The sequence below is a fragment of the Armigeres subalbatus genome, chromosome 3 (assembly GCF_024139115.2).
Source record: "Armigeres subalbatus isolate Guangzhou_Male chromosome 3, GZ_Asu_2, whole genome shotgun sequence".
Classification (NCBI taxonomy): domain Eukaryota; kingdom Metazoa; phylum Arthropoda; class Insecta; order Diptera; family Culicidae; genus Armigeres; species Armigeres subalbatus.
In genome coordinates this window covers 341066802-341093821 of record NC_085141.1, presented here as the reverse complement: position 1 = coordinate 341093821, position 27020 = coordinate 341066802, and the positions used below count along the sequence as shown (strand labels likewise).

The following is a 27020-nucleotide window of genomic DNA, read 5'->3' as shown; positions in this document are numbered from 1 at the left end:
CACCCATTCTGATTCAAATTAATCAATGCTCCTTGAGCCCATCAACGCTCCTTCCCAATCGTCAGTCGGCCCATCGCTGCTTCCTCAATGAATCGCATCGACTCGACCATGCTTTGTACCGTTGGTCGCCATCGTCGCACCACCACACCGACGCTCACGGCCCACGTGTGTTGGTAACCGTCATCGCGCCAAACTACCGTTCCACGTTTGCTCGGCCATCGCATCGCAAGCACCAGCACCACTACACACAACCGTCTCAGGATCAGCAGACCAGCAGGCAGGCACGTCGCCATGCGCTCGCTTCAGCAGCAGGCAGCCAGTCAGTAGTAGTGCAGCGTTGGTCCCGGTTAGATCGTTCTGTTCGTTCCTACAGCGTTTACGCGCCGCCGTGCATTGTTTCATATTGCTCCACAGAAGCTGAGCCACGTTCGTTGAATTACCGCGCGCGTCGTTGCCGGATACCGCAGCCATCAACAGCAGCAGCAGCAACGAAAACAACAACAATATCAACTCGAGCATCCACCGGAGCGTGTGAGCGCCGATAGCGTTGGGTGAGAGAGGGAGAGAAAGTGAAACCGCGTTGTTCCGCCGCCTGGTCGCGTATTCTGGTCTAGCGGGACGCGCGTCGCCTCCACCAACCGCCCGGGTCCTAGTGCTCGACTGTGTGTGCTTGTGGTGTGGAGAAGAACAAGAAGACAAGTGTGTGGGGTGTTGCGGGGTTTCTGCGGTGTGTAACCACACTGCTGCCACCACCCACCCGTTACCAGTGGTTCTCGTTCCCCCCCTTCACGGGGGAGACCTTTCCCGTTTCACCGCTGCTTTTAATTCATTCAAACCGGCGAACCGACGTCGCCGCCCCGCAAGGATGTCACTCGTTTGAGCCGCCGAAAATCCCACATGGTGTGCTCAGTTTGCCGTGCGCTCTGTGGCGAGTGGGATTATAAATAGTTTGACTAATCAAGTTGTAGCGGCGGAGGTATAGTGTGGAATAAGAATCCATCGAACAGAGAAAGCACCGCAGCGTATGTACCGCCTGGTCGAGCGTTGGTGTGCTTTTATTTTTCTTAAACGATTCGACGCGTGTTTGACATTTTGGGTCACCATCCGTCCGCCCGTTCTGTCGGTGTACGGGATATCTCGCTGGCGTCGTCATGTCATGATGGCCGTCGCGGCTCAGTGATTGTGCGGCAGAATATTTCCCGGGAATTAAACGTTGATTAATGCGTTGAAAGCTAAGTGAACCGTTTAGGAGAAGTGGGTAGTGTTGTCTGCCTGGTATAGTAGTGCCGATGATAGAAGAAGTGCACAGAATCGGAAGAGTGTCGTTCAGATTGAGTGACAAGATTATAAGAAGAACGTGAACCAGATTGGATTGGATTACATTCCGTCGGCAGTTGAACTTTCAAGAGGTAGGTTCTATTTTTGATTGTCTCCGTTACATAATTGAGAATTACTGTGACCAACAGTAGGTATAGATGTGGTTCGAAAAGGAACGAAAATATCGTCACAAGGGGCACATTTTCCTCAATTTAATGTGAATAACATGATAGATAAAGAAACACAATACAAGAAAAGTGACAGCTACGTCTAGCTGAATAATTTTTTTTTGTAAGATGATTTTACATGGCTAAACGACGAGTAACCTACTTTTTGATTCCACTATTTTAATTGTATCTTGACAAAAACGCATATTTTGATCGGGTTTTTGATTAAATATTCTCTGAAACTTAGTAATTGGTTGGCCGCAAATGTTTAACAAAATAGAAACAGCTTGTCTGACGAGTTGATTCTTATACGTTTATTATCAAATTACTTATGTTGCCTAGTCTGTTTGCTACATTTGTTTTTGCTTTTCGCGTTCTTCACAATCACAACAAAGATCAAATTAATTACTAAACATTATTAAAAAGAATTACGTTACGTTAACTTAGTTAAACTAATAAACTAAGTTGTTTTTGTTACTTCATTGATTTTATTTGATTAGTTGTGGCGGTGCTTATAATGCCAATACCAAAAGAAATATGCTAGTTCAAACCTTTGAATCCATTTTTATGCTATGAAACAAAAATGCTGTTCTGAAATTCAAAATCTTCGCAACCAACTTTTCCACTGTAGTCGTCTCCACAATCAAAGCCTATATTTGCATTGTTTGTCAGAGTTGGTGATTTTTCGCCCATCTCATGTTTAGATAAATCTCATTGTCCGCCTTTTGCTACCGCTCAGCGCGCACTCACTGACGGGTAGGGAGACGGTTGAGTGATAAATAAACAGAAGCTCTGACGCCGGTGTTGTCGCATTTGAAGACCATCGAATAGAGAAAAAATGTGCCGTCGGCTCCGTTTCACAAAGCGGCCATCGACGATGACGATGGCCAAACCAACCGTCGCTTTTGTTATTTCCCAGACCCCCCCCCCCCCTCTTTGGCAAATAGTGCAGCAGCAGCAGCCATCATCATTGGAATTCGGAATAAACAAATAGAAGAGCGAGGCGAAATTTGTTATTCATTGAATCGCTTCGTCGAGGTTTTGCTTTCGGAATATGTTTTAGCGTATGGTGAGGGAGTATTTAGACAGCAGAGCCTAATTCTGGTGGACTTCTTTAAAAACGAGAATGCCGCTCTGATTAGGTGATGGATAACTCAATTATAAATACCTAAGTTGTTTTGAGCTTATTCCTGGATTTTTTTAGTTAGATTAATATTCTTGATGATATGTACATTTGTGGAACTGTCTTTTATGTTCTTCCAAAACACTGCCACTTCTAGGCCCACTTTATGTAAATCATTCTGTTTACTTTTCTATTGAAATGATTCAAAACTAGGTTTAAATCCTTTTTCAATTTGATCTGAAATATTGGAGTCCAACTATTAGCGTTTCTTTGTGGTCCGAAAATAATCTTTAATGAGGGAATCATGAAACATCTAAACTTGCTTACAAATAATTAATTACACATCTTTGGAGCGACTTCCGATGAATGTTGGAAGTGAAATTAGCAGGTTCTCTTTTCTTATTGTTTAATTCTATGATATTCTCTTATTGTTTGCTTTCAATTTGTTTATTCGTAATTAGAGATAATATGCTTTCTTATATTTGAAAGATCTACAAAAATCACTTATTGATGCTTTGCTTTTCCCCTTATTTTCAGATTTTCATTATATAGAAGTTCAATTTCGGAATTGAATGCAGAACCGGAACAAAGGCAAACACCATCCGAGGATAATAAACCAGACGCGGAAGTGTTCAGTGTAATAAATTTCCTCGAAGCCGAAGTAAGCGAAAGAAAAAGAAAAGTTGGAAATAATTTGTGGCTCTTTGTTCGGAGCGAAGATACCGAGAGAAAATAGATCATAAGAAGTGCTCTGTTCTGTTCATTACCCGTCGGCGATGTGCGTTCGTAACCAGTGATCGTAATCAAAGGCAAAAATTCACGGTAATGTGAGAGTGTCGGAAAAGAAGAGTGGATAATTGAACAAGCTGAAGTCATCTTCCAGGAAGAAATAACCACATTCGGAGTGTTGAAAACAACATCCACGAAAGGGAAAAACCCACAATCGGAATCGCGCTTTGATTAAATATGCCGTTCTCGGCGTTGTTGGCAGCTGTCCACCAGAAATCAAGCCGAAACCTCTGTGCCGTCGGCAGTCGCCATCGCTGTCAGCGTTAGCTGCCCCCTCCCGTGCTCTAACCTAGTGGATTACCAGTGCTTCAGTACCGCGAATTATTCGGTTATTTAACGAGTCCCGTGCCACCGGTAGTGAAAGTGTTGGAATCTCCAGTGCAAACAATAGCAAACCGAAACACGACTCAGCTGTCTCTCAAGTCAGGCGAAAATATTCCCTCCAGTAAGCCCAATAACAACAACAACAGCAACAACCAGCGCGATGTATCCCAATTCAGGAATCAACGCGGCCGCCGTCGCAGCCCGGCATCCGGTAAGTGCTCTCCAATCAACGAAAACGGCTTCCATCTGGTTTATTTTAGCACCACTTCTAATGACTTTTATTGACTGCGACGACTACGACGACAAAAATGACGGACTGTGTGGAACGTGGCTACGCGACGTTCTATTTGCCGTTTGATACATACTGCCAATTAGCGCAATCAAGTGGTCTAATTCGACATCAGTTGGCTTTTTTTTTTCTTTTTGCAATAACTACCTTGTTATGTAAACTCATATGTGAATATGTACGTTTGTTGGAAGATATTGATTTGAAAAATGTATTGAGGTAACCACTTTCCCTTCGATGGGACTCGAACCCATGACCCTACAGTACGCTAGACTGGTGCTTTAACCAACTAAGCTACGAAGGACCTCGTCGGCCTCTCGCAACCTAGCGGCTACTGAACGAGCTCAGAGATTCCCAAATTGGACGCATAGTCAAATCACTCGCAATCCATTTCTCAAGCCAATACTTCCACATGTGTATTGTACACGTCCACATTAGAGGAGCGTGAGTATTTAGAATGTCTGGCGGCTGTAGCACATTCTTCATCAGCAACAGTACTGATCAAGTGAGTTGTGTGGCAAGCATTTGCCAGTCAGTCGGTCGTCAAGCTCAGACCCGACCGCATTGCGTGAGCTGAAGCACGCAGCAACTCAGGTTCAGTTCAATCGAAGTTAATTGCCTATTTCCGGGGATTAAACCACCCGACTTGGACGTTAATTTACAATGTTATGTAAACTCATATGTGAATATGTACGTTTTGTGGAAGATATTGATTTGAAAAATGTATTGGAGGTAACCACTTTCCTTCGATGGGACTCGAACCCATGACCCTACAGTACGCTAGACTGGTGCTTTAACCAACTAAGCTACGAAGGACCTCCGTCGGCCTTCGCAACCTAGCGGCTACTGAACGAGCTCGAGATTCCCAAATTGGACGCATAGTCAAATCACTCGCAATCCATTTCTCAGGCAATACTTCCCACATGTGTATTGTACGTCCACATTAGAGGAGCGTGAGTATTTAGAATGTCTGGCGGCTGTACACATTCTTCATCAGCAACGGTACTGATCAAGTGAGTTGTGTAAGCATTTGCCAGTCGGTCGTCAAGCTCAGACCCGACCGCATTGCGTAGGCAAGAGCACGCAACTCAGGTTCAGTTCAATCGAAGTTAATTGCCTATTTCCGGGGATTAAACCACCCGACTTGGACGTTAATTTACAATGTTATGTAAACTCATATGTGAATATGTACGTTTTGTGGAAGATATTGATTTGAAAAATGTATTGGAGGTAACCACTTTCCCTTTGATGGTGCTTTAACCAACTAAGCTACGAAGGACCTCTTCCGGCCTTCGCAACCTAGCGGCTACTGAACGAGCTCGAGATTCCTAAATTGGACGCATAGTCAAATCACTCGCAATCCATTTCTCAAGCCAATACTTCCACATGTGTATTGTACACGTCCACATTAGAGGGAGCGTGAGTATTTAGAATGTCTGGCGGCTGTACACATTCTTCATCAGCAACAGTACTGATCAAGTGAGTTGTGTAAGCATTTGCCAGTCGGTCGTCAAGCTCAGACCTGACCGCATTGCGTAAACGAAGAGCACGCAACTCAGGTTCAGTTCAATCGAAGTTAATTGCCTATTCCGAGGATTAAACCACCCGACTTGGACGTTAATTTACAATGTTATGTAAACTCATATGTGAATATGTACGTTTTGTGGAAGATATTGATTTGAAAAATGTATTGGAGGTAACCACTTTCCCTTCGATGGGACTCAGACCCTTGACCCTACAGTACGCTCTGGTGCTAACCAACTAAGCTACGAAGGACCTCCGTCGGCCTTCGCAACCTAGCGGCTACTGAACGAGCTCGAGATTCCCATTCGGATTGCGAGTGATTTGACTATGCGTCCAATTTGGGAATCTCGAGCTCGTTCAGTAGCCGCTAGGTTGCGAAGGCCGACGGAGGTCCTTCGTAGCTTAGTTGGTTAAAGCACCAGTCTAGCGTACTGTAGGGTCATCTGCTTCTGAGTCCCATCGAAGGGAAAGTGGTTACCTCCAATACATTTTCAAATCTAATATCTTTCCACAAAACGGTATACATATTCACATATGAGTTTACACATAATATCAGTAAATTAACGTCCAAGTCGGGTATTTCGAATCTTTGGAAATAGGCGGCAATTAACTTGATTGAACAATAACTACCTACCTACTCTGTATTCTGTGAAAGCGATTGTCGATAAGCCGGTGATAGCCGGTTCGTCTTTTGCGTCGTTTTCGATTGCAGCGTGGTTTGCAAAATCATCGACTCGACTCACCCAAGGTACTTCAGGTTGCGAAATTGAGTGAACCACTCGAGCTGTCGAGTGTTTACGAGTTTGTGCTGATAATAGACGTTGCACATTTATGATTGTTTTTCGCATCACCTCTGAGTCTATTTCGATGTCATGAATCGATAATCGCTTGCCGGCTGATTAATGAGCTGTCGGCGTTCTGTATCGATGATTATCCCGTTTTGTGCGATCCAATCATTCCCGGCGGGAATCGCTCGGACATTCCACAACATTCCGCGCAAACATTTTCCCAGCATCAATTTAAAAACTAATAAATTACTCTCGCACAATCAAGGCCTTGATTATAGCGTTCGCCACCCCTCGCTCAGTTCTGACAAATTCTTGCCAAGCCACGCGGCGATTTCGGTCCCCTCCTCACCCTCTTAAACAAGCTCATTTACACCGGAAAGTAGATACCGCGCGCGCGAGAAGAAGGGTCCTTGGTGCACTTTCTGTGTGCTCCGATAGCACAAGGGTTTCCGTGCCACCGTCGTCGTCGTCATACAACCAACAACGATGACAGGAAGAGACGATAATATGGTTGCTCTCTATACGCACTTCAGTTCACTCCGTATTGTGCTCGGTGTGTGTGTGCGCGGTACTCCGCTCCTTATCAGATGGGTATTATACGGAAGGACGTTGCTTCCCAGCCGTATTGTGCACCGGTTTTCAAAAGAACAGACAGGAACTCAAACAAAAGGAAGCTCCCCGTTAATTTATTTCGTGTAAGTTGTTGGTTAGGTTAAGATTGCTGTGGAGGAAATTGAAAGACATTGCCGTCGACAAGCCGACGGCGACACGTTTGAAGGATGTTCGACGTATGAAAAAAATGGACTAAGAAATAGACATTCTGATTCAGATTCCCAACTGTTTGTTACTGTTTTTTGTGTAACTTTTCAATCCTTGCAATTGGACTAAAAGGTTCCTGGGACGAGTAAGCCTTCAGAGCAAAACATGTCTTCTAAAGTAAAGAGGTACTTTATAACGAAAAGACATTCAAGACTTTTAGTAGGGAAAGATCTTGAATTCGGTAGTGTGAAAAGTCCTCAATGGTAGAAAGGCTTCAAATGCAAAAGATATCCTTTTGCGACTTTTAGAGCTAATAGTCGTTATGGCGGAGTGATTATTTTTACGGAGTGGTTTTCTGAAGTGATGAAAAGATTGTTTGATAAGTGATGCCCTTAGGATGCAAATTTAGAGTAAAACATCTGAAAGTTGAAGTGAAAGAATCCTTAAAGTAGACGTTTAGAGACATATTAGAATGATAAGGTTCTTATGGAAATAATTTGATTAAAGTGAAACAGCCTCATTGAACGATAAGACTATGATGACGAAAGTGCAAAAACAACAAAAATGCCGATGGAGCAAAGTCTTCTTCTTCTATGGCTCTACAGGAACTTGGCTTGCTTTTCAACTTAGTATTCTATTCTTTTTTATGATCTTTATTAAAGTGATTTTTAAGTTTAACCAAAGTTCATCACTAAATTAGTATTCTATTAGCATTAGCATGAAAGCGCCTCCAATGTTTGATCCAAATCCATCAACTCGCAGAATGTGGAAATGTTGTATGAAGACAATAAACGTTCGGGGTCTTTTGTCTTGAAATTATAAAAACGTTGAGGTTTAAATTAGTTTCAAAAGCTGTAAACCTTGTGTTGTCTGAATTCAGCTTAAAAGTAAAAATCATCAATTTTTTATTTCGCCCTGATTTGTAACTTTAATTCAAGGTCTAAAATTTGTCTAAAAATGAACATGAAAAAAATCAAAAACATAAAAATTTAACGAAAAAAAGTTTTGTTCTCGCTTTAAATTATTTTCATTTTTTGAAATTAAACAAAAACAATTTATGTCGAACTATTTGAATTGAAAACGACGAAAAAGTATTGGAAAAACTCGTTGGAATTTGAACAAAAGCAGACAAAATAATCGAACATATCAAAAATTACATAGTTTAATGTTTTCAACGAAAAATTGCCAAAAAGTCTCCGAATATTTTGTCAAAAATAGATAAAAATAAAATTTCCGTAAAATTTTAAATTACAAAATTGTTCAAAAATTCTCAAATTATTTGATCGATTCATTTATGCCCTATGTCCACTTATGGAATAGACTGGCGGAGTAGGGTGTCCCAAAAAAAATCGATGTTCGAAAAGTCATGGTGCTCAACCCTGAAATGAAAGATATACCTGTATGGATAATTTTTGTAGAACAAACCGAATTTCTAAAAAATCGTTTAGAGGTCGCGCCAGATCGATTTTTGAAAAATGAGGTGAAAAATCAAATATTGGGTCCTTTTACAATTTTTTCTCAGGGTCACCCATTCGTTTTATATTTTTTTATTTTTCTGTGGATCTTTGCCCGTATTCTCCATGAATTAGTTTTTGGTATTTTCCGTTTTTACAGTCTGTAGAACATTTTAAATATCGAAAATAACACATTTTTTTGACTAATTTTCGAAGTTATTTCATCCTCACACAAAAAATAATTTTTATTCGTGCAGAAAAACTTACATACTACAAAGAGCTATTTATAAGGAGTATTTTCATAAATAAAGATCCAAGAAATGTTGTTCTGGGGCTGAGATATTGCAGTTTTAGTAAATAGTCAAAAAGTGTTTTAATTCGGTACTTTTTCTCTACATGTTATAATTTCATCAAAATTGCACCAATATTTTAATTTAAATTAAAAACAATTCAAAAGCAAATAAATGGGAATATTTTCTAGGTAACATAGCTTTTCTTTCCAATGGAGTTGGTTACCTGAATCACAGTATTTGGTCGGAGTAAGTAAATGGAGCCAGTAATAAAATGATATCACACCATCAGTTAATATGTAGCCATATACAAGTAATCAGGTTTACCATGATCTCTTTATTAGTTTTGATTCAATCATAGGATGCTTTTCACGGCATTAAAAAAACAAGGCAGGCTCAGCACGTATGTAAACATTCAGTTTGAACGTAAACATGTGTCGTCACTACTATCTTCGCACAAGCTGAACTGAGACGATGCTTTACGGTCTCAGCATGCTTACTTTTGTACTCCAACATGTGGCGTTAAAATATGCGTCACTCTTGACGTGTCACTTTTCTTACGAGCCTACCTTGTTGACTGTATACCGTGATGCTTCTGATATGTCATATGACAGTCAAACAATTTTTTCGTCGTATCAGTTCGACAGCTTTTCCATGAGTTCACTTGAGATATTAAAAAAAACGGAATAAACGTAAAGTAAAAACGGAAAAATGACAGTTCAAGGGTGACGTATATTTTATCGCCTCACTTTATAGTACAAAAGTAAGTCTGCTGAGACCGTAAAGCATCGTCTCAGTTCAGCTTGTGCGAAGATAGTAGTGACGACACATGTTTACGTTCAAACTGAATGTTTACATACGTGCTGAGCCTGCCATGTTTTTTGAATGCCGTGAAAAGCATCCTATGATTGAATCAAAACTAATAAAGAGATCATGGTAAACCTGATTACTTGTATATGGCTACATATTAACTGATGGGTGTGATATCATTTTATTACTGGCTCCATTTACTTTACTCCGACCAAATACTGTGATTCAGGTAACCAACTCCATTGGAAAGAAAAGCTATGTTACCTAGAAAATATTCCCATTTATTTGCTTTTTGAATTGTTTTAATTTAAATTAAAATATTGGTGCAATTTTGATGAAATTATAACATGTAGAGAAAAAGTACCGAATTTAAACACTTTTTGACTATTTACTAAAACTGCAATATCTCAGCCCCAGAACAACATTTCTTGGATCTTTATTTATGAAAATACTCCTTATAAATAGCTCTTTGTAGTATGTAAGTTTTTCTGCACGAATAAAAATTATTTTTTGTGTGAGGATGAAGTAACTTCGAAAATTAGTCAAAAAAATGTGTTATTTTCGATATTTAAAATGTTCTACAGACTGTAAAAACGGAAAATACCAAAAAATAATTCATGGAGAATACGGGCAAAGATCCACAGAAAAATAAAAAAATATAAAACGAATGGGTGACCCTGAGAAAAAATTGTGAAAGGACCCAATATTTGATTTTTCACCTAAAAAAAGCTCATTTTTCAAAAATCGATCTGGCGCGACCTCTAAACGATTTTTTAGAAATTCGGTTTGTTCCACAAAAATTATCCATACAGGTATATCTTTCATTTCAGGGTTGAGCACCATGACTTTTCGAACATCGATTTTTTTTGGGACACCCTACTGGCGGAGTTAATGGGTAAGGGAAAATGGTTTTCAACGCACTTGCAGGGCAAAACGCTAGGAAAATCGACAAATGGCTGCTCATGCTCATGCTTATGTATGAGAATAACATCACTTCCATCCGTTACCACAGATATTGATTTGATTCTCTATCTTTTGGATGGGAGCAATGTACCCTCTCTCCAACAGTCGCGATCTGTCCTGGCCACGTCCTTGCGAATGCGGAGGAAGGGGTAGGATGGTGAGTTGGACACCTAGTTAAGACAGATGCAGAGAGAGAACTCTACGACCTTTCATAGGTGCCACGGGAGGTTTATTTTTAGTTGTTTATGTGGTACATGAAGAACACAAAGATCTAAGATTAAGATACAATTAGGAAAGGGACGAACCTGGAATTGTACTCACAGAAGTAGGCAGAAGTGATAGCCGAGAATTGAACCAGCCGTGGGCTGAAAATCTTTTTAATCAAGATAAAAAAGAAATGGTAGCCACCAGATCACCGAGCTCGTCCAACAGACAATCACAAAATATCTCACCAAAAATGACAAATTTCCTAAAGACGCGCTGTGAAATTTTGAAAACAATTTTCAAAATTCCATCGAAATTAATATAAAAATTATCAGATCGACATCGAAATCGAAAATGAACTAATTTATACATTTATACATTTAAGCCGATACAAATATTCAAAAACTATTTTGTCCCCTCCCCCCTCGGATTTTTTAGCCAAAAAGTAATATTTTGAGGGGGCAACAAAATAAAATTCGGATAACTTTGAGTATTTTCAAAACATTCTTTAACAAATCCGATGAGCTTTTTGATTTTTTTTTCATTTTAGTAGGGGGAAAGACGGCTTTGGCAGGTTTTGTTCTATTATTGGCAGGGGGGTTTTTGTCCAAACCAAATTTGGCCACAATATTCTTTGATATGCAAAGAATGTTTAGGCCAAATTTGAGCCTAGTCAGTCATAAAAAAAACCCCTGCCAATAATAGAACAAAACCTGCCAAAGCCGTCATTTGAATGTATCTGGGAGAAAGAAAACGAAATTAAAAGGAATCTCTTTGAACGATTTCGTTATCCGACCTTAAGGCTGTCCGTGAGAGCGAAGATTCTCACCCCGTAGACCCATTGTCACCCCCCGATGAAGATATGTGGATGATTTGATTCGAAAAATCTATTGGAGGTAACTGCTGTCCTTTAATGAGATTCGATCCCAAGACCTTGAACTGGTTCTTCAATCAACGAAGACATCGAAGTCGATCGCAGCATAGTCGAAGCACTCACAATCTATTGAGCTTTTTGAATCATCAATGATACCGAAAAATCTAAACTTTTAGAACTAGAACTTAGAAGGGTTAATAAAAATCGTTTTTTTTATAAATATTTCCATCGATAATAATTAGTATTTTTTTAATGTCTAAGATAGGTATAAAGTTTCAAAACTTCAGGCATGTAAAATTTTGTTCAGTTTCCCAATTTGTATTTAAAAATTGGGAAAAATACTTCGAAAATATTCCAAAAATTTATGAAAAATTTCATAAACAAATTCAAAATTTAAAAATTTTCATTGAAAGTTAGAAATCTATATACATAATCTTATACATAATCTTCTTCTATATACATAAAAATGAATTTCTGTCTGTCTGAACATTATAGACTCGGAAACTACTGAACCGATCGGCGTGAAAATTTGTATGCGGAGGTTTTTGGGGCCGGGAAAGGTTCTTAAGATGGCACGAGACCCCTCCCTTCTTTGGAAAGGGGGGCTTCCATACAAATGATACACCAATTTCTTGATAACTCGAGAATTAATCAAGCAAATGGAACCAAATCGGGCATGTTGAGGTTTTGGAAGGGAAGATATGTTTATGTGATGACTCGAAACCCCTCTTCCTTCTGGACAGGGGGCTCCATTACAAATGACACAGAAAATCCAACACGACTCGATAATTAATCAGAGTATAAATCGATTTCAGACGAAACGAAGTTCGTCGGGACAGAAATGAGAAGGAAGACAGAGGAAGGAAGAAGAAAAAAAAGAAGGAAAGAGAAATAATCTCGTTTCTCATTTCAAGTTCCTTGATCCTCAGTTCTCACTTTTTACTTCTCCCTAATCGCAACTCACTTTTCATTTCTCTTTTCGCACATCCCGCTTCTCACCTCCCTTTTCCCACCACTCACTTCTCACTTCATACTATTAATTTCGCACTTCTCATTTCGCACTTCTCATCTTTCACTTATAACTTCTTATATCTCACTTCTGACTTTCATTTCTCAGTTATCACTACTCACTGTTTCCTTCCTTCTTTTCACTTTTCACTACTCACTACGAAAATCCAACATCTCAATTCTCACCTCTCATTCCTTACTTCCCACTTTTCACTTCTCATTTCTCACTTTCTTACTTCTCACTTTTCACTTCTCACTATTCATTACTCACTTCTTATTCCGCACGTCTTACTTCTCACTTCGCACTTCTCATGTTTTTTTGTAACTTTTCATTTATTAATTCTTATATCATACTTCTGGCTTCCAATTTCTCACTTCTGACTTCTAAGTTTTCACTTTTCACTTATCCCTGTATTCTAGTCACTTCGCAGTTTGAATTTCTCATTTTCACTTCTCATTTCTCACTTCCCACTACTTACTTCTCACTTCGTACCTCTCACTTCTCATTTTCACTTCTCACTTCTAACTTTTTACTTCTCACTTGTCATATCTCACTTCTAACTTCGCATTTCTCACTTCTCATTTATCACATTTTACTTCTGATTTCTAAGTTCTCTCATTCCGCACGTCTCATTTCTCACTTCTCATGTTTTATTTGTCACTTTTCACTTATTAATTCTCATATCTCACTTCTGACTTCCCATTTCTCACTTATCACATTTCACTTCTGACTTCTAAGTTTTCACTTCTCACTTATCCCTTCATTCACGTCACTTCCCCCTACTCACTTCGAATTTCTCATATTTCACTTCTCATTTCTCATTTCAGACTACTCACTTATCAATTTTCACTTCTCACTTCTTACTTCGCACCTCTCACTTCTCATTTTTCACTTCTCACTTAGAATTTCTCACTTCTAACTTTTCACTTCTCACTTCTCACTTCTCATATCTCACTTCTCATTTCTAACTTCGTACTTCTCACTTCTCATTTATCACTGCAAAAAATTGAAATCTTCCACAATTCCAGGCCCAGACGGCATTTCATCATTGGGTTTAAAAAAATGTGTGACATCTATCCCTCAGCCACTGGCCAGGATTATGAATCTGTCTGACAACATCGAGTTAGCGAGGTGAAAATGCATTGGAAAATTACTTCGACTTAGAGAGTATCGAGTAAGGGAGATATCGACTTACGGAGGGCGCGCAGTATGCTAGATTCAAGGGACTTGGAATTTCATCGAGTAAGGGAAAATATCGAGTTACAGCACATCGAGTTAGGGACAGTTCACTGTCAAACAATTTTTTTTGGAAGATTTAGAGAATCCGTTGAAGATTGTAAATAATTCAACCCTCTGTTAAAACAATCCGTTGGAAAATACAAATTTATTGTGAACAAATTTGAAAATAGCACCAAAGAAAAAATGCTGTCGTAATTTCAATGTTTTTGAATTTTATTAGCTAGAAAATATTAAAATAATCGAAACTTCTTGAAATTTAATTAAAAAACCCAGATTAATCCCCCTACAGTGAGATTTTGACCCTTCCTTAGTTATAAGGATATTTTTTCCAGACTCCAGTATTTAAAACGAGATAAAACTACTCAGCTTCCCACGGCGATTTACCGTGAAAGTGACCAAATAATTGCCTACCCAAAGGCGGATGTCATGGGTTAAGTGACAACTTAACGAATGATAACGTACTGTACTTCATGCTGCCTATCTATAAGGCGCTCGTCGGATTGAATAACTATTGTGGCATGGTTAGTAACTATCGTAACGCTGGTTGCATATATTGTACTCGTAATTTCCAGAGACCTCGATATTAATTAATCCAGAACTAACTAAATCAGTCATTGATCTGAGCGAAACTCAATAGCGTTCAATAATAACATATATTTCGCCTTATGGATGCCTAATTTGGTAAAACTAAACTTGTTCAATACCTTAAAAATGAGCGAGATTTTTATGGCAGTAAATTTCAGAATTTGCACACATACGCACACATACATGCATACAAGTGATCTATTAGTGTCTCAAAACATGCTCACATTTGCTATCTAGCTTCCACTGAAGAAATTTTTGAAATCCCTTTCAATTTTTACGTTTTTGCTTTTCTGAGAAGATTTTTTTGTACATGCTTCTATATGTTCCTCAATTAAAATCATTTGTTTCTTTGAAACAAATCAGAAAAATAGGCATAATTCTATATCATATCATTTGTTATAATTATATTTTCAATATCAAAGTGAATTTGTTTCAAATACCATACATTTTATTTAATAATTCACGAGATTTCTTGATAGATTAATACGTAACACACCTGCGTAACGCATACAAAGTGAAATTATAGACACTTCCGAAGGAAGGGTCAAAAATAAAGAAAAGAATCAAGAGTTTTTTTTTAATTTGTTTATTTAAAGGCTCATTTGTTTAACTAAAAACTCCACGGAGCCGAATAATATTTATGCAAAGCGAATGATATTTATATAAAAACTATTCCAATTATTTAATAAAATGTTTTCCTAGCACATTTTTCCTCGGTCGAGGAACTGAGCTACAACTTGAACCTGACCCTGAATCAGCCAATTGAGTCCGCCGCTGACTTGCCTGATTTGGTGTTATTGCCTCCTGGATAGCCATATCTTCCAACGTAACTGTATCCTGTTTTCGACGCACACTGGTGGGTTCCATAATAGCCAATTCCTCTGGGTGTCCATTAGTTCCTTCCGGCACTTCAATAAAGTCGTCGTCTGAAGTTTCTCTTGATGCTTGCTTCTCCGGTGCAGCTTGCTTTCCAGCGACAATCGTGGCGATTTGTCGCTTCCAATTTTCCGTTTTGCTGTACGTTGTGGACAAGAGTCCTTCCGATGCCCTTCTTTATGACACATGATAAATGTCATTTGGAAATTGTCATAATTTTAACATTTTTCGTTTTAATTTTAAAATCCAAAACTGTAAATTTTTGAAAATGTGGAGGAAAACCCATTTTTGAATTCAAATATTTCGAAATAAAAAACAAAAAGATTCAAAAGTTGCAACATAGGTTCCAAACATTTCAGTTCCTAAAAAAATCTATCAAACAATTAAAAATTTCTCGAAAACTTCAAAAGAAAAAAAATCTTCACATCAGATCTATATTATTCTGATTTTTTTGTCGAATCCCCACTAAATGATGACTAAAAAGGATAAGTTGCCTCGGTAGCTCAAGTGGATCGATAGTTCTGGATGAGTCGACGGATTTTCGGAGGATTCGAGTAGGCGGCACACCCTAGTCTTCCGGCTTGGATATCCTGCACTTGTTTCCGATGGCGGGTATCGGGCGCGTTCGCCTCTTGGATCGAAGCGAATCGGTAGAACAATGGCGAGGGCTAGCAGTACAAAGTGGTGTCTGTTGGCCTGGTAGTTGTTTCTCTGACTGACTGAACTGGACAGGAACAGGCTGGAAATGTTACCCTGCGCCACACCACCCTGCAGCCAATTCCTTTTAGTACAATAATTTTTAGTGCAGCTTGTTACCCAATACCATACCACCCTGCAAGAAATTACAATAAGATTAAACTAAGTTTCTTGGTATTATGGAAACGGGATACATTACTAATAAAACTAGGACCTCTTGGAACAAGAATAAGCTTGCAGGATGGTCTTACCACACCACCCTGCAACACAGAAATAATTTTCAAAAATATTTTTAAAAAAATGTTCTAATGTAGCATGGATCTTTGGAGACCAGAATAAGCTTGCAGGATGGTCATACCACACCACCCTGCAGCAGAGAAATTGTTTTCAAACATATTTAAAATATTCTCAAGCAGCTGCTTTAGAATATTTTTAAATATTATTGAAAACAATTTCTCTGCTGCAGGGTGGTGTGGTATAACCATTCTACATGCTTATTCTGGTCTACCAAGGTCCCTGCGGCATTAAAATATTTTTAAATATTTTTGAAAATTATTTCTGGGCTGCAGGGGGGTGTGGTTTGACCATCCTGCAAGCTATTTCTGGTCCCCCAAGGTCCATGCTGCTTTAAAATATTTTTAAATATTTTTTGGGTGTGGTATGACCATCTTGCAAGCTTATTCTGGACCTCCAAAGTCTCTGCTGCATTAGAATATTTATAAATATTTTGGAAAATTATTTCTGCGCTGCAGGGTGGTGATGTATGACCATCCTGCAAGCTTATTCTTGTTCCAGGAGGTCCTAGTTTTATTAGTAATGTATCCCGTTTCCAGGCACAATTTTGTTATTCTGCTTCGCTAGTTATTCTGCTTCGTATATTTAACAAACTTCTTCAGAAGAAACTCTAGAGTATTGTTTTTCCAACATCATCTGGAAGAACAAAAAAGTTTTTTTGTAGGAAATCGTGGAAGCAATTTAAAGGAAAAATCCCGGAAAGAAAAACCTATGTTCGAAATTCTAGAACAGTTTTGAGGGAAATGCCGGAGGAATACTAAGCGCGACTTTCGGATGAATTTTTGGGGGCACTGAAAGTACACGAAACTATAGCTAAAGGATCTTGCTGAGAGATTTCTTGAAGATCTCCAAAAGGGAATTGGATTTTCCTTCTCAAAAAATCCTTGAATGCTGCGCTCTAGCGGGCGGGTGCGCGTTGCTCGTCTTTGCTGATGACTGTTAACTGGAAACACTTCATTGCAAAACAAACATTCGAAAGTGACGTTTCACAAACACCTAAATCTGAAACCCAGAGCAGAAATTTAGCGGGGTGCTAAATTTGGAAACTGGTGGCTAATTTTATGTTGCTTTCTCATTGTGTACTCTTGTTTAACTTGTACTACCGGTGTAGAAGTGGGTCTGAGTGTCTGAGAGATTTTCAGCCATAGGCTGGCTCATATATCCGGCCAGGAAGTTGGTATAAGGACTCCCGTAGGAGTTTCCTAAATATTGCTCGGAAACCGCTTTAGGATTTTTGTTTTTCGGGTCAGCTCGGAGGTATTTCGTTCATATTGTCCAATTTACATTTCTTTTATTTTTTATACATTCTTTTTTAAATTGTTTTGAAAATTCGTCTTTGACGTTCTTAAATAATTATAAGCCAATTTTCTTAATGTTGCTTCAAAGAAAAAATTGTTTAAATTTTTTTCGACAATTCCAAGCATCTGCAAGCTTCTAATGTAGCTAAAGGTTTCCCTGGAAAACTTATCGGATTGTTTAAAAGTTCGTAGTTCGTAAAAAAAATGTACCCTTGATAGAAGTTTCCACACTAATCATTTCAGAGACGACTTGTCCTTTTTGAATTCTAATGAGCCTTTCTTCATTATGTGACGTCATGCTCGTACTCGATTATATTCCAAAAAATGACAGCTCAACAAGATCCCATCATTCCAACCGCCAAACTGCAGAAAAATGCCTACAATGCAGACAAGCCTCGACGATCCCAAATTCACTGATGGCAAACTTTTGCGCCCTGATGAGGACGATAATGATGCTGGGGGTTCACTCCACACTGACTGCCATCCATTTTCCGACTCACCTCTCAGCCCTACTACGAGCGCCAGCAACCAACGGTGTGCTAAATAAACACCCAGTCGGCGCGGGGACGACAAGGGACGATCTCGCCAAGTTGAGATTATGCATATTTGAGATACCGCTCCTTCTTCGGAGTACTTTTCATTCCCCGTTCCACCGTGCAGCCGCACCGTCGTCGCGTCGACGGTTGAATCAACAAGACGCGTGTGTGAGTAAATATTGAGGCTACATAAACAAACTCCTCCGCACCTACTAGACGCTGGATCAACTCCAGCGCGCTCGAGAGTGCAGGGGGAGACCATTTCTCCTCGCACCGAGCTAAAGTGGTGTCTTTCATCACAATTTGCTTCCTGTCGACGACGCGTCGGAGCCGGTCCTCGGTGGAAAACCAAGCTGTCTGAAGGCGATGACGGCGACGACGACGATGGTTTCCAAAGAACATGCGGTTCTCTGCTTTCTAATCTTTTCTTTATTGCCACACTCTGTTTCCCCTGGTCTACTGTCGTCTCGAAGCCTCCGCATGGGAACTGTTTGTTTATAAAATTTCAACTTTTCATCCTAACTTTCATAGCTTCTCGTCGTCGTCGTCATCGTAGTTGTCGCAACAACACAGAGGCAGTGTTGTTTGTTGCCACATGGAATGGTTTTAGGAAGCAATGTGACGGACCGGACGGAGGGGAGACCACCCTAAAGTACACACATCCTTGAGTTAGTTCCGGGAAGACTATTCATTAGGGTTTGGTGAAAAAAAAAAGAACTTGACGTCGTTAAAGTTATGGTACTCAATCTGAGAGGTTGTGATGAATATATTTTCTGGAGTATGCGATATTTTTACAATGAAACTTTGATCTATCGTGAAATTCAAAAATTCAATTTATCGTTACTTTAAAACTCGATTCATTGAACCCTGAAGATGTGTTGATGCTCCCGTAACAATAACAAGTTTCCACACAGTGCTACAGTTGCTTCAAAAGCCAAAACCAGGCACACAACAAACACAATCTTGTGCTTGGATTGAAATTTGTAAAACGGAAACGCAAGAAGGAAAATTGCTCTTGGGTAAACTCGTTTTTGCGGCAGAACCGAAAGAACCGCTACCGATCGGGGAGATTTTCTGTTTGAATATGTATGTGAATTGGGCAAGTCACGTGGACTTGTTTTTACGAGTTTTCACAAGAAAATTCTCGAACGACTCTAAAACAGAACCAGCATGACAAAATGCATGTTTAGGGCGAACGAGTCTATTCCAAATCGATCAATTTGAATGATTTGAGTTGAAAATATTTTCTTATTATTCTTTCGGGATTATGTTCAACATTATCTCGGATTTATAATCATCGAAATGTTATTCATTTTTTCACGAGATGCCTTTTTTATTTTCTTGTCCTCTAATAACATTTAAATGTTTTCTGCAATAACTTAGTTTGCAATTACATAACTCCAATAAACTATCCTTTCGTTCCTCACACAAATCTTTCCTTTCCAATCGACTCAAATCTGCCCAACCATCCGTAGCACATCATCATCACCGATAAATCTCCCACCGGGTGATCTTCCACCCCGTGAACCGACGAAAAATAACATCATGCTCAATCATCATATTGCCGCTGTTCGTCAAGTCTCACTCTGCCATTACCACCGCCCACCACTCGCCATTTTCCATCCCACACCCATTTCATCCGGAGAAAATTCACTTTATAGAATTGAATTATTCCAATTTAACGAGCTCACAGAGAGACTCGACGCGTCCATCGCGTCAGATTTCGTTGCATGCTTTTTGCTGTGCTGCTGACTCAGCTTCCCGTTGTCATCGTCGTCGGTTGCCGTCAGTGGAAAGCCCGCGGCTACACTTGACCCCTGGTCCATCTGCGTCATCATCGCTCATCCCAAGTTTCGCCCTCTCATGAATACGGGAATGTACACCCACTCAGATTTGACTACTTTTATCGTCGAATCCGGCCGGAGACTGTCGTCGTCCGGAGCGAAATGATAACAGTTGGTCGGTTTTGTCCGATTTGGATGTGGAAAAAGTTCGATGTTTTGTTGCTCATATTTTCTTGATGGAGGAACATTTTCTGTAGAACGATGTCGGTGTTTCCTGGAAGTACGGATTCGCTCCGAATAGTTTTGATTGCCATTTTAATTTTTTATTTGATTTTGATACTCCTTTCAAGAGGCTCGGAGGCCTCCTTTCAAGAGGCTCGGAAGTCTCCTTTCAAGAGGCTCGGAAGCCTCCTTTCAAGAGGCTCGGAAGCCTCCTTTCAAGAGGCTCGGACGCCTCCTTTCAAGAGGCTCGGACGCCTCCTTTCAAGAGGCTCGGACGCCTCCTTTCAAGAGGCTCGGACGCCTCCTTTCAAGAGCTCAGACGCCTCCTTTCAAGAGCTCAGACGCCTCCTTTCAAGAGGCTCAGACGCCTCCTTTCAAGAGGCTCCAGACGCCTCCTTTCAAGAGGCTCGGACGCCTCCTTTCAAGAGGCTCGGACGCCTCCTTTCAAGAGGCTCGGACGCCTCCTTTCAAGCGGCTCTGAAGCCCCCTCTCAAGAGGCTCTGACGCCTGCTTTCAAGAGGCTCGGACGCCTCCTTTCCAAGAGCTCAGACGCCTCCTTTCAAGAAACTCAGACGCCTCCTTTCAAGAGGCTCAGACGCCTCCTTTCAAGAGGCTCAGACGCCTCCTTTCAAGAGGCTCAGACGCCTCCTTTCAAGAAAACTCAGACGCCTCCTTTCAAGAGAGCTCAGACGCCTCCTTTCAAGAGCTCAGGACGCCTCCTTTCAAGAGGCTCAGACGCCTCCTTTCAAGAAAACTCAGACGCCTCCCTTTCAAGAGGCTCAGACGCCTCCTTTCAAGAGGCCTCAGACGCCTCCCTTTCAAGAGAGCTCAGACGCCTCCTTTCAAGAGAGCTCAGACGCCTCCCTTTCAAGAGGCTCAGACGCCTCCTTTCAAGAAAACTCAGACGCCTCCTTTCAAGAGGCTCAGACGCCTCCTTTCAAGAGAGCTCAGGCGCCTCCTTTCAAGAGGCTCAGACGCCTCCTTTCAAGAACTCCAGACGCCTCCTTTCAAGAGGCTCAGACGCCTCCTTTCAAGAAACTCCAGACGCCTCCTTTCAAGAGAGCTCAGACGCCTCCTTTCAAGAGGCTCAGACGCCTCCTTTCAAGAGGCTCCAGACGCCTCCTTTCCAAGAAGAGCTCAGACGCCTCCTTTCAAAGGCTCAGACGCCTCTTTTCAAGAGTCTCTGACGCCTCCTTTCAAGAGGCTCGGACGCCTCCTTTCAAGAGGCTCGGCCGCCTCCTTTCAAGAGACTCAGGACGCCTCCTTTCCAAGAGGCTCCAGACGCCTCCTTTCAAGAGGCTCAGACGCCTCCTTTCAAGAGGCTCGGACGCCTCCCTTTCAAGAGGCTCGGCCGCCTCCCTTTCAAGAGGCTCAGACGCCTCACTTTCAAGAGGCTCAGACGCCTCCTTTCAAGAGGCTCAGACGCCTCCTTTCAAGAGGCTCAGACGCCTCCTTTCAAGAGAGCTCAGACGCCTCCTTTCAAGAGGCTCGGACGCCTCCTTTCAAGAGGCTCAGACGCCTCCTTTCAAGAAGGCTCAGACGCCTCCTTTCAAGAGGCTCAGACGCCTCCTTTCAAGAGGGCTCGGACGCCTCCTTTCAAGAGGCTCAGACGCCTCCTTTCAAGAGGCTCAGACGCCTCCCTTTCCAAGAGGCTCAGACGCCTCCTTTCAAGAGGCTCAGACGCCTCCCTTTCAAGAGGCTCAGACGCCTCCTTTCAAGAGGCTCAGACGCCTCCTTTCAAGAGGCTCAGACGCCTCCTTTCAAGAGGCTCAGACGCCTCCTTTCAAGAAAACTCAGACGCCCTCCTTTCAAGAGAGCTCAGACGCCTCCTTTCAAGAGGCTCAGACGTCCTCCTTTCAAGAGGCTCCAGAAGCCTCCTTTCAAGAGGCTCGGAAGTCTCCTTTCAAGAGGCTAGGAAGCCTTCTTTTAAGAGGCTAGGAAGCCTTCTTTTAAGAGGCTCGGAAGCCTCCCTTTGAGAGGCTCGGAAGCCTCCCTTCGAGAGGCTCAGAAGCCTCCCTTTGAGAGGCTCGGAAACCTCCTTTCAAAATGCTCGGAAGCCTCCTTTCAAGAGGCTCGGAAGCCTCCTTTCAAGAGGCTCGGAAGCCTCCTTTCAAAACTCCAGACGCCTCCTTTCAAGAGGCTTGGACGCCTCCTTTCAAGAGGCTTGGACGCCTCCTTTCAAGAGGCTCAGACGCCTCCTTTCAAAAGGCTCCAGACGCTTCCTTTCAAGAGGCTCGGACGCCTCCTTTCAAGAAGAGTTTGGACGCCTCCTTTCAAGAGGCTCAGACGCCTCCTTTCAAGAGGCCTCAGACGCCTCCTTTCAAGCTCAGACGCCTCCTATCAAGAGGCTCAGACGCCTCCTTTCAAGAAAACTCAGACGCCTCCTTTCAAGAGGCTCAGACGCCTCCTTTCAAGAGGCTCAGACGCCTCCTTTCAAAGAGCTCAGACGCCTCCTTTCAAGAAAACTCAGACGCCTCCTTTCAAGAGGCTCAGACGCCTCCTTTCAAGAGGCTCAGACGCCTCCTTTCAAGAGCTCAGACGCCTCCTTTCAAGAGGCTCAGACGCCTCTCCTTTCAAGAGGCTCAGACGCCTCCTTTCAAGAAAACTCAGACGCCTCCTTTCAAAGAGGCTCAGACGCCTCCTTTCAAGAAACTCAGACGCCTCCTTTCAAGAGACTCAGACGCCTCCTTTCAAGAGGCTCGGACGCCTCCTTTCAAGAAACTCAGACGCCTCCTTTCAAGAGGCTCAGACGCCTCCTTTCAAGAGGCTCAGACGCCTCCTTTCAAGAGCTCAGACGCCTCCCTTTCAAGAGGCTCGGACGCCTCCTTTCAAGAGGCTCCGGACGCCTCCTTTCAAGAGAGCTCAGACGCCTCCTTTCAAGAGCTCAGACGCCTCCCTTTCAAGAGGCTCAGACGCCTCCTTTCAGAAGGCTCAGACGCCTCCTTTCAGAAGAGCTCCAGACGCCTCCTTTCAAGAGGCTCAGACGCCTCCTTTCAAGAGGCTCAGACGCCTCCTTTCAAGAAAACTCAGACGCCTCCTTTCAAGAGGCTCAGACGCCTCCTTTCAAGAGGCTCAGACGCCTCCTTTCCAAGAGGCTCGGACGCCTCCTCCTTTCAAGAACTCAGACGCCTCCTTTCAAGAGGCTCAGACGCCTCCTTTCAAGAGGCTCAGACGCCTCCTTTCAGAGAGGCTCAGACGCCTCCTTTCAAGAGGCTCAGACGCCTCCTTTCAAGAAGGCTCGGACGCCTCCTTTCAAGAGGCTCAGACGCCTCCTTTCAAGAGGCTCGGACGTCTCCTTTCAAGAGGCTCAGACGTCTCCCTTTCAAGAGGCTCAGAAGCCTCCTTTCAAGAGGCTCGGAAGCATCCTTTCAAGAGGCTCAGAGTCTCCTCCTTTCAGAGGCTCGGAAGCCTCCTTTCAAGAGGCTATGAAGCCTCCTTTCAAGAGGCTCAGGAAGCCTCCTTTCAAGAGGCCTCAGAAGCCTCCTTTCAAGAGGCTCGGAAGCCTCCTTTCCAAGAGGCTCAGAAGCCTCCTTTCAAGAGGCTCAGAGCCTCCTTTCAAGAGGCTCAGAGCCTCCTTCAAGAGGCTCGGAAGCCTCCTCTCAAGAGGCTCAGAGCCTCCTTTCAAGAGGCTCGGAAGCCTCCTTTCCAAGAGAGCTCAGAAGCCTCCCTTTCAAGAGGCTCAGAGCCTCCTTTCAAGAGGCTCAGAAGCCTCCTTTCAAGAGGCTCAGAAGCCTCCCTTTCAAGAGGCTCGAAGCCTCCTTTCAAGAGGCTCAGAGCCTCCTTTCAAGAGGCTCAGGCGCTCCTCAAGAGGCCTCCGGAAGCCTCCTTTCAAAGGCTCAGGCCTCCTTTCAAGAGGCTCAGCCTCCTTTCAAGAGGCTCAGGAAGCCTCCTTTCAGAGAGCTCAGAAGCCTCCTTTCAAGAGGCTCAGGAAGCCTCCTTTCAAGAGGCTCAGAAGCCTCCTTTCAAGAGGCTCAGGAAGCCTCCTTTCAAGAGGCTCAGGAAGCCTCCTTTCAAGAGGCTCAGAAGCCTCCTTTCCAAGAGGCTCCAGAGCCTCCTTTCAAGAGGCTCAGGAAGCCTCCTTTCAAGAGGCTCAAGCCTCCTTTCAAGAGGCTCAGGCCTCCTTTCAAGAGGCTCAGAAGCCTCCTTTCAAGAGGCTCAGAAGCCTCCTTTCAAGAGGCTCAGAGCCTCCTTTCAAGAGGCTCAGGAAGCCTCCTTTCAAGAGGCTCAGGAAGCCTCCTTTCAAGAGGCTCAGGCCTCCTTTCAAGAGGCTCAAAGCCTCCTTTCAAGAGGCTCAGAAGCCTCCTTTCAAGAGGCTCAGAGCCTCCTTTCAAGAGGCTCAAGCCTCCTTTCAAGAGGCTCAGAAGCCTCCTTTCAAGAGGCTCAGAAGCCTCCTTTCAAGAGGCTCAGAGCCTCCTTTCAAGAGGCTCAGAAGCCTCCTTTCAAGAGGCTCAGAAGCCTCCTTTCAAGAGGCTCCAGAAGCCTCCTTTCCAAGAGGCTCAGGAAGCCTCCTTTCAAGAGAGCTCAGAGCCTCCTTTCAAGAGGCTCAGAAGCCTCCTTTCAAGAGGCTCAGAGCCTCCTTTCAAAGAGGCTCAGAGCCTCCTTTCAAGAGGCTCAGGAAGCCTCCTTTCAAGAGGCTCGGAAGCCTCCTTTCAAGAGGCTCAGAAGCCTCCTTTCAAGAGGCTCAGGAAGCCTCCTTTCAAGAGGCTCAGAAGCCTCCTTTCAAGAGGCTCAGAAGCCTCCTTTCAAGAGGCTCCAGAAGCCTCCTTTCAAGAGAGCTCAGAAGCCTCCTTTCAAGAGCTCAGGCCTCCTTTCAAGAGGCTCAGAAGCCTCCTTTCAAGAGCTCCAGAGCCTCCTTTCCAAGAGGCTCAAGCCTCCTTTCAAGAGGCTCAGAAGCCTCCTTTCAAGAGGCTCAGAAGCCTCCTTTCAAGAGGCTCAGAAGCCTCCTTTCAAGAAGCTCAGAAGCCTCCTTTCAAGAGGGCTCAGAAGCCTCCTTTCAAGAGGCTCAGAGCCTCCTTTCAAGAGAGCTCGGAAGCCTCCTTTCAAGAGGCTCAGGAAGCCTCCTTTCAAGAGGCTCAGGAAGCCTCCTTTCAAGAGGCTCAAGCCTCCTTTCAAGAGCTCGGAAGCCTCCCTTTCAAGAGGCTCGGAAGCCTCCCTTTCAAGAGGCTCAGAGCCTCCTTTCAAGAGAGCTCAGGAAGCCTCCTTTCAAGAGGCTCAGAAGCCTCCTCCAAGAGGAGCCTCAGGCCTGGCCCTTTCAAGAGGCTCAAGCCTCCTTTCAAGAGGCTCAGAAGCCTCCTTTCAAGAGGCTCAGAGCCTCCTTTCCAAGAGGCTCAGAAGCCTCCTTTCAAGAGGCTCAGAGCCTCCTTTCAAGAGCTCAGGAAGCCTCCTTTCAAGAGGCTCAGAAGCCTCCTTTCCAAGAGGCTCAGAAGCCTCCTTTCAAGAGGCTCAGGAAGCCTCCTTTCAAGAGGCTCAGAAGCCTCCTTTCAAGAGCTCAGAAGCCTCCTTTCAAGAGGCTCAGAGCCTCCTTTCAAGAGGCTCAGGCCTCCTTTCAAGAGGCTCAGAAGCCTCCTTTCAAGAAACTCAGAGCCTCCTTTCAAGAGGCTCAGAAGCCTCCTTTCAAGAGGCTCAGAAGCCTCCTTTCAAGAGGCTCAGAGCCTCCTTTCAAGAGGCTCAGAAGCCTCCTTTCAAGAGGGCTCAGAAGCCTCCTTTCAAGAAGGCTCAGAAGCCTCCTTTCAAGAGAGCTCAGAGCCTCCTTTCAAGAGGCTCAGAAGCCTCCCTTCATGAAGCTCAGAAGCCTCCTTTCAAGAGGCTCAGGAAGCGTCCTTTCAAGAGGCTCAGAAGCCTCCTTTCAAAGAGCTCAAAGCCTCCTTTCAAGAGGCTCAGAAGCCTCCTTTCAAGAGGCTCAGAAGCCTTTTTCAAGAGGCTTATAAGCCTCCTTTCAAAAGGCTCGAAAGCCTGTTTTCAAGAGGCTCGGAAGCCTGTTTTCAAGAGGCTCGGAAGCCTCCTTTCAAGAGGCTCGGAAGCCTCCTTTCAAGAGGCTCGGAAGCCTCCTTTCAAGAGGCTCGGAAGCCTCCTTTCAAGAGGCTCGGAAGCCTGTTTTCAAGAGGCTCGGAAGTCTTCTTTCAAGAGGCTCGAAAGCATGTTTTAAGAGGCTCGAAAGCATCGTTTCAAGAGGCTCAAAGCATCATTTCAAAAAGGCTCCAGGAAGCCTCCTTTCAAGAGGCTCAAAAGCGTTCTTCTAGAGAAAGAAAGAAGAAGCCTTCTTTGAAGTGGATCGAAAACCGCCTTCAAGAGGCTCGGAGGCCTCTCTACAAGAGGCTCGGAAGCCTCTCTACAATAGGCTCAGAAGCCTCTTATCAAAAGGCGTGAGGGTTTTCACTTTTTACTTATCATTTCTCACTTTGCCCTTCTCATTTTTCACAGTGAGAAGTGAGAAGCGGAAACTGAGTTCAGAGCAGTGAGAAATGAGACTTCTCTCTTATCACACATCATTTCTCACTTCTCACGTCTCACTGTGAAGAGTTAGAAGAGGGAAGTGAGAAGTGCGAAGTTAGGAGAGAGAATTGTGAGAAGTAAGGAGTGAGAAGTGAAAAGTGAAGCGTATCACTGTGAATAGTGGAAATTGTGAAGCGAGAAATTAGAAATAAGAAGTGAGAAGTAAGACGCCTCACTTCCCACATCTTACACTTCATTTGCTTTACTATGAAAAGTAAGAAGTGAGAAATAACAAGCAAAAAATGAGCAGTTGGAGTTTGATGCCCAATTTTCATTTATTACTACTCACTCCTCAATCGTCATTGAACACTAATTTT

At 42.9% G+C, this 27020-nt stretch overlaps 1 protein-coding gene across 1 annotated transcript in view; it reads left to right on the top strand.

The window, feature by feature from the left end:
• The first annotated feature begins 310 nt into the window (after positions 1–310).
• LOC134225846 (protein groucho-like) overlaps positions 311–27020 on the top strand; it is a 134192-nt gene continuing 107482 nt past the window's right edge. The window contains exons 1-2 of the mRNA XM_062706254.1: positions 311–1409; positions 3145–3931. Of these exons, the coding sequence (XP_062562238.1) occupies positions 3881–3931 (51 nt within the window). The 5' untranslated portion in view covers positions 311–1409; positions 3145–3880. The remainder of the gene's footprint in view (positions 1410–3144; positions 3932–27020) is intronic.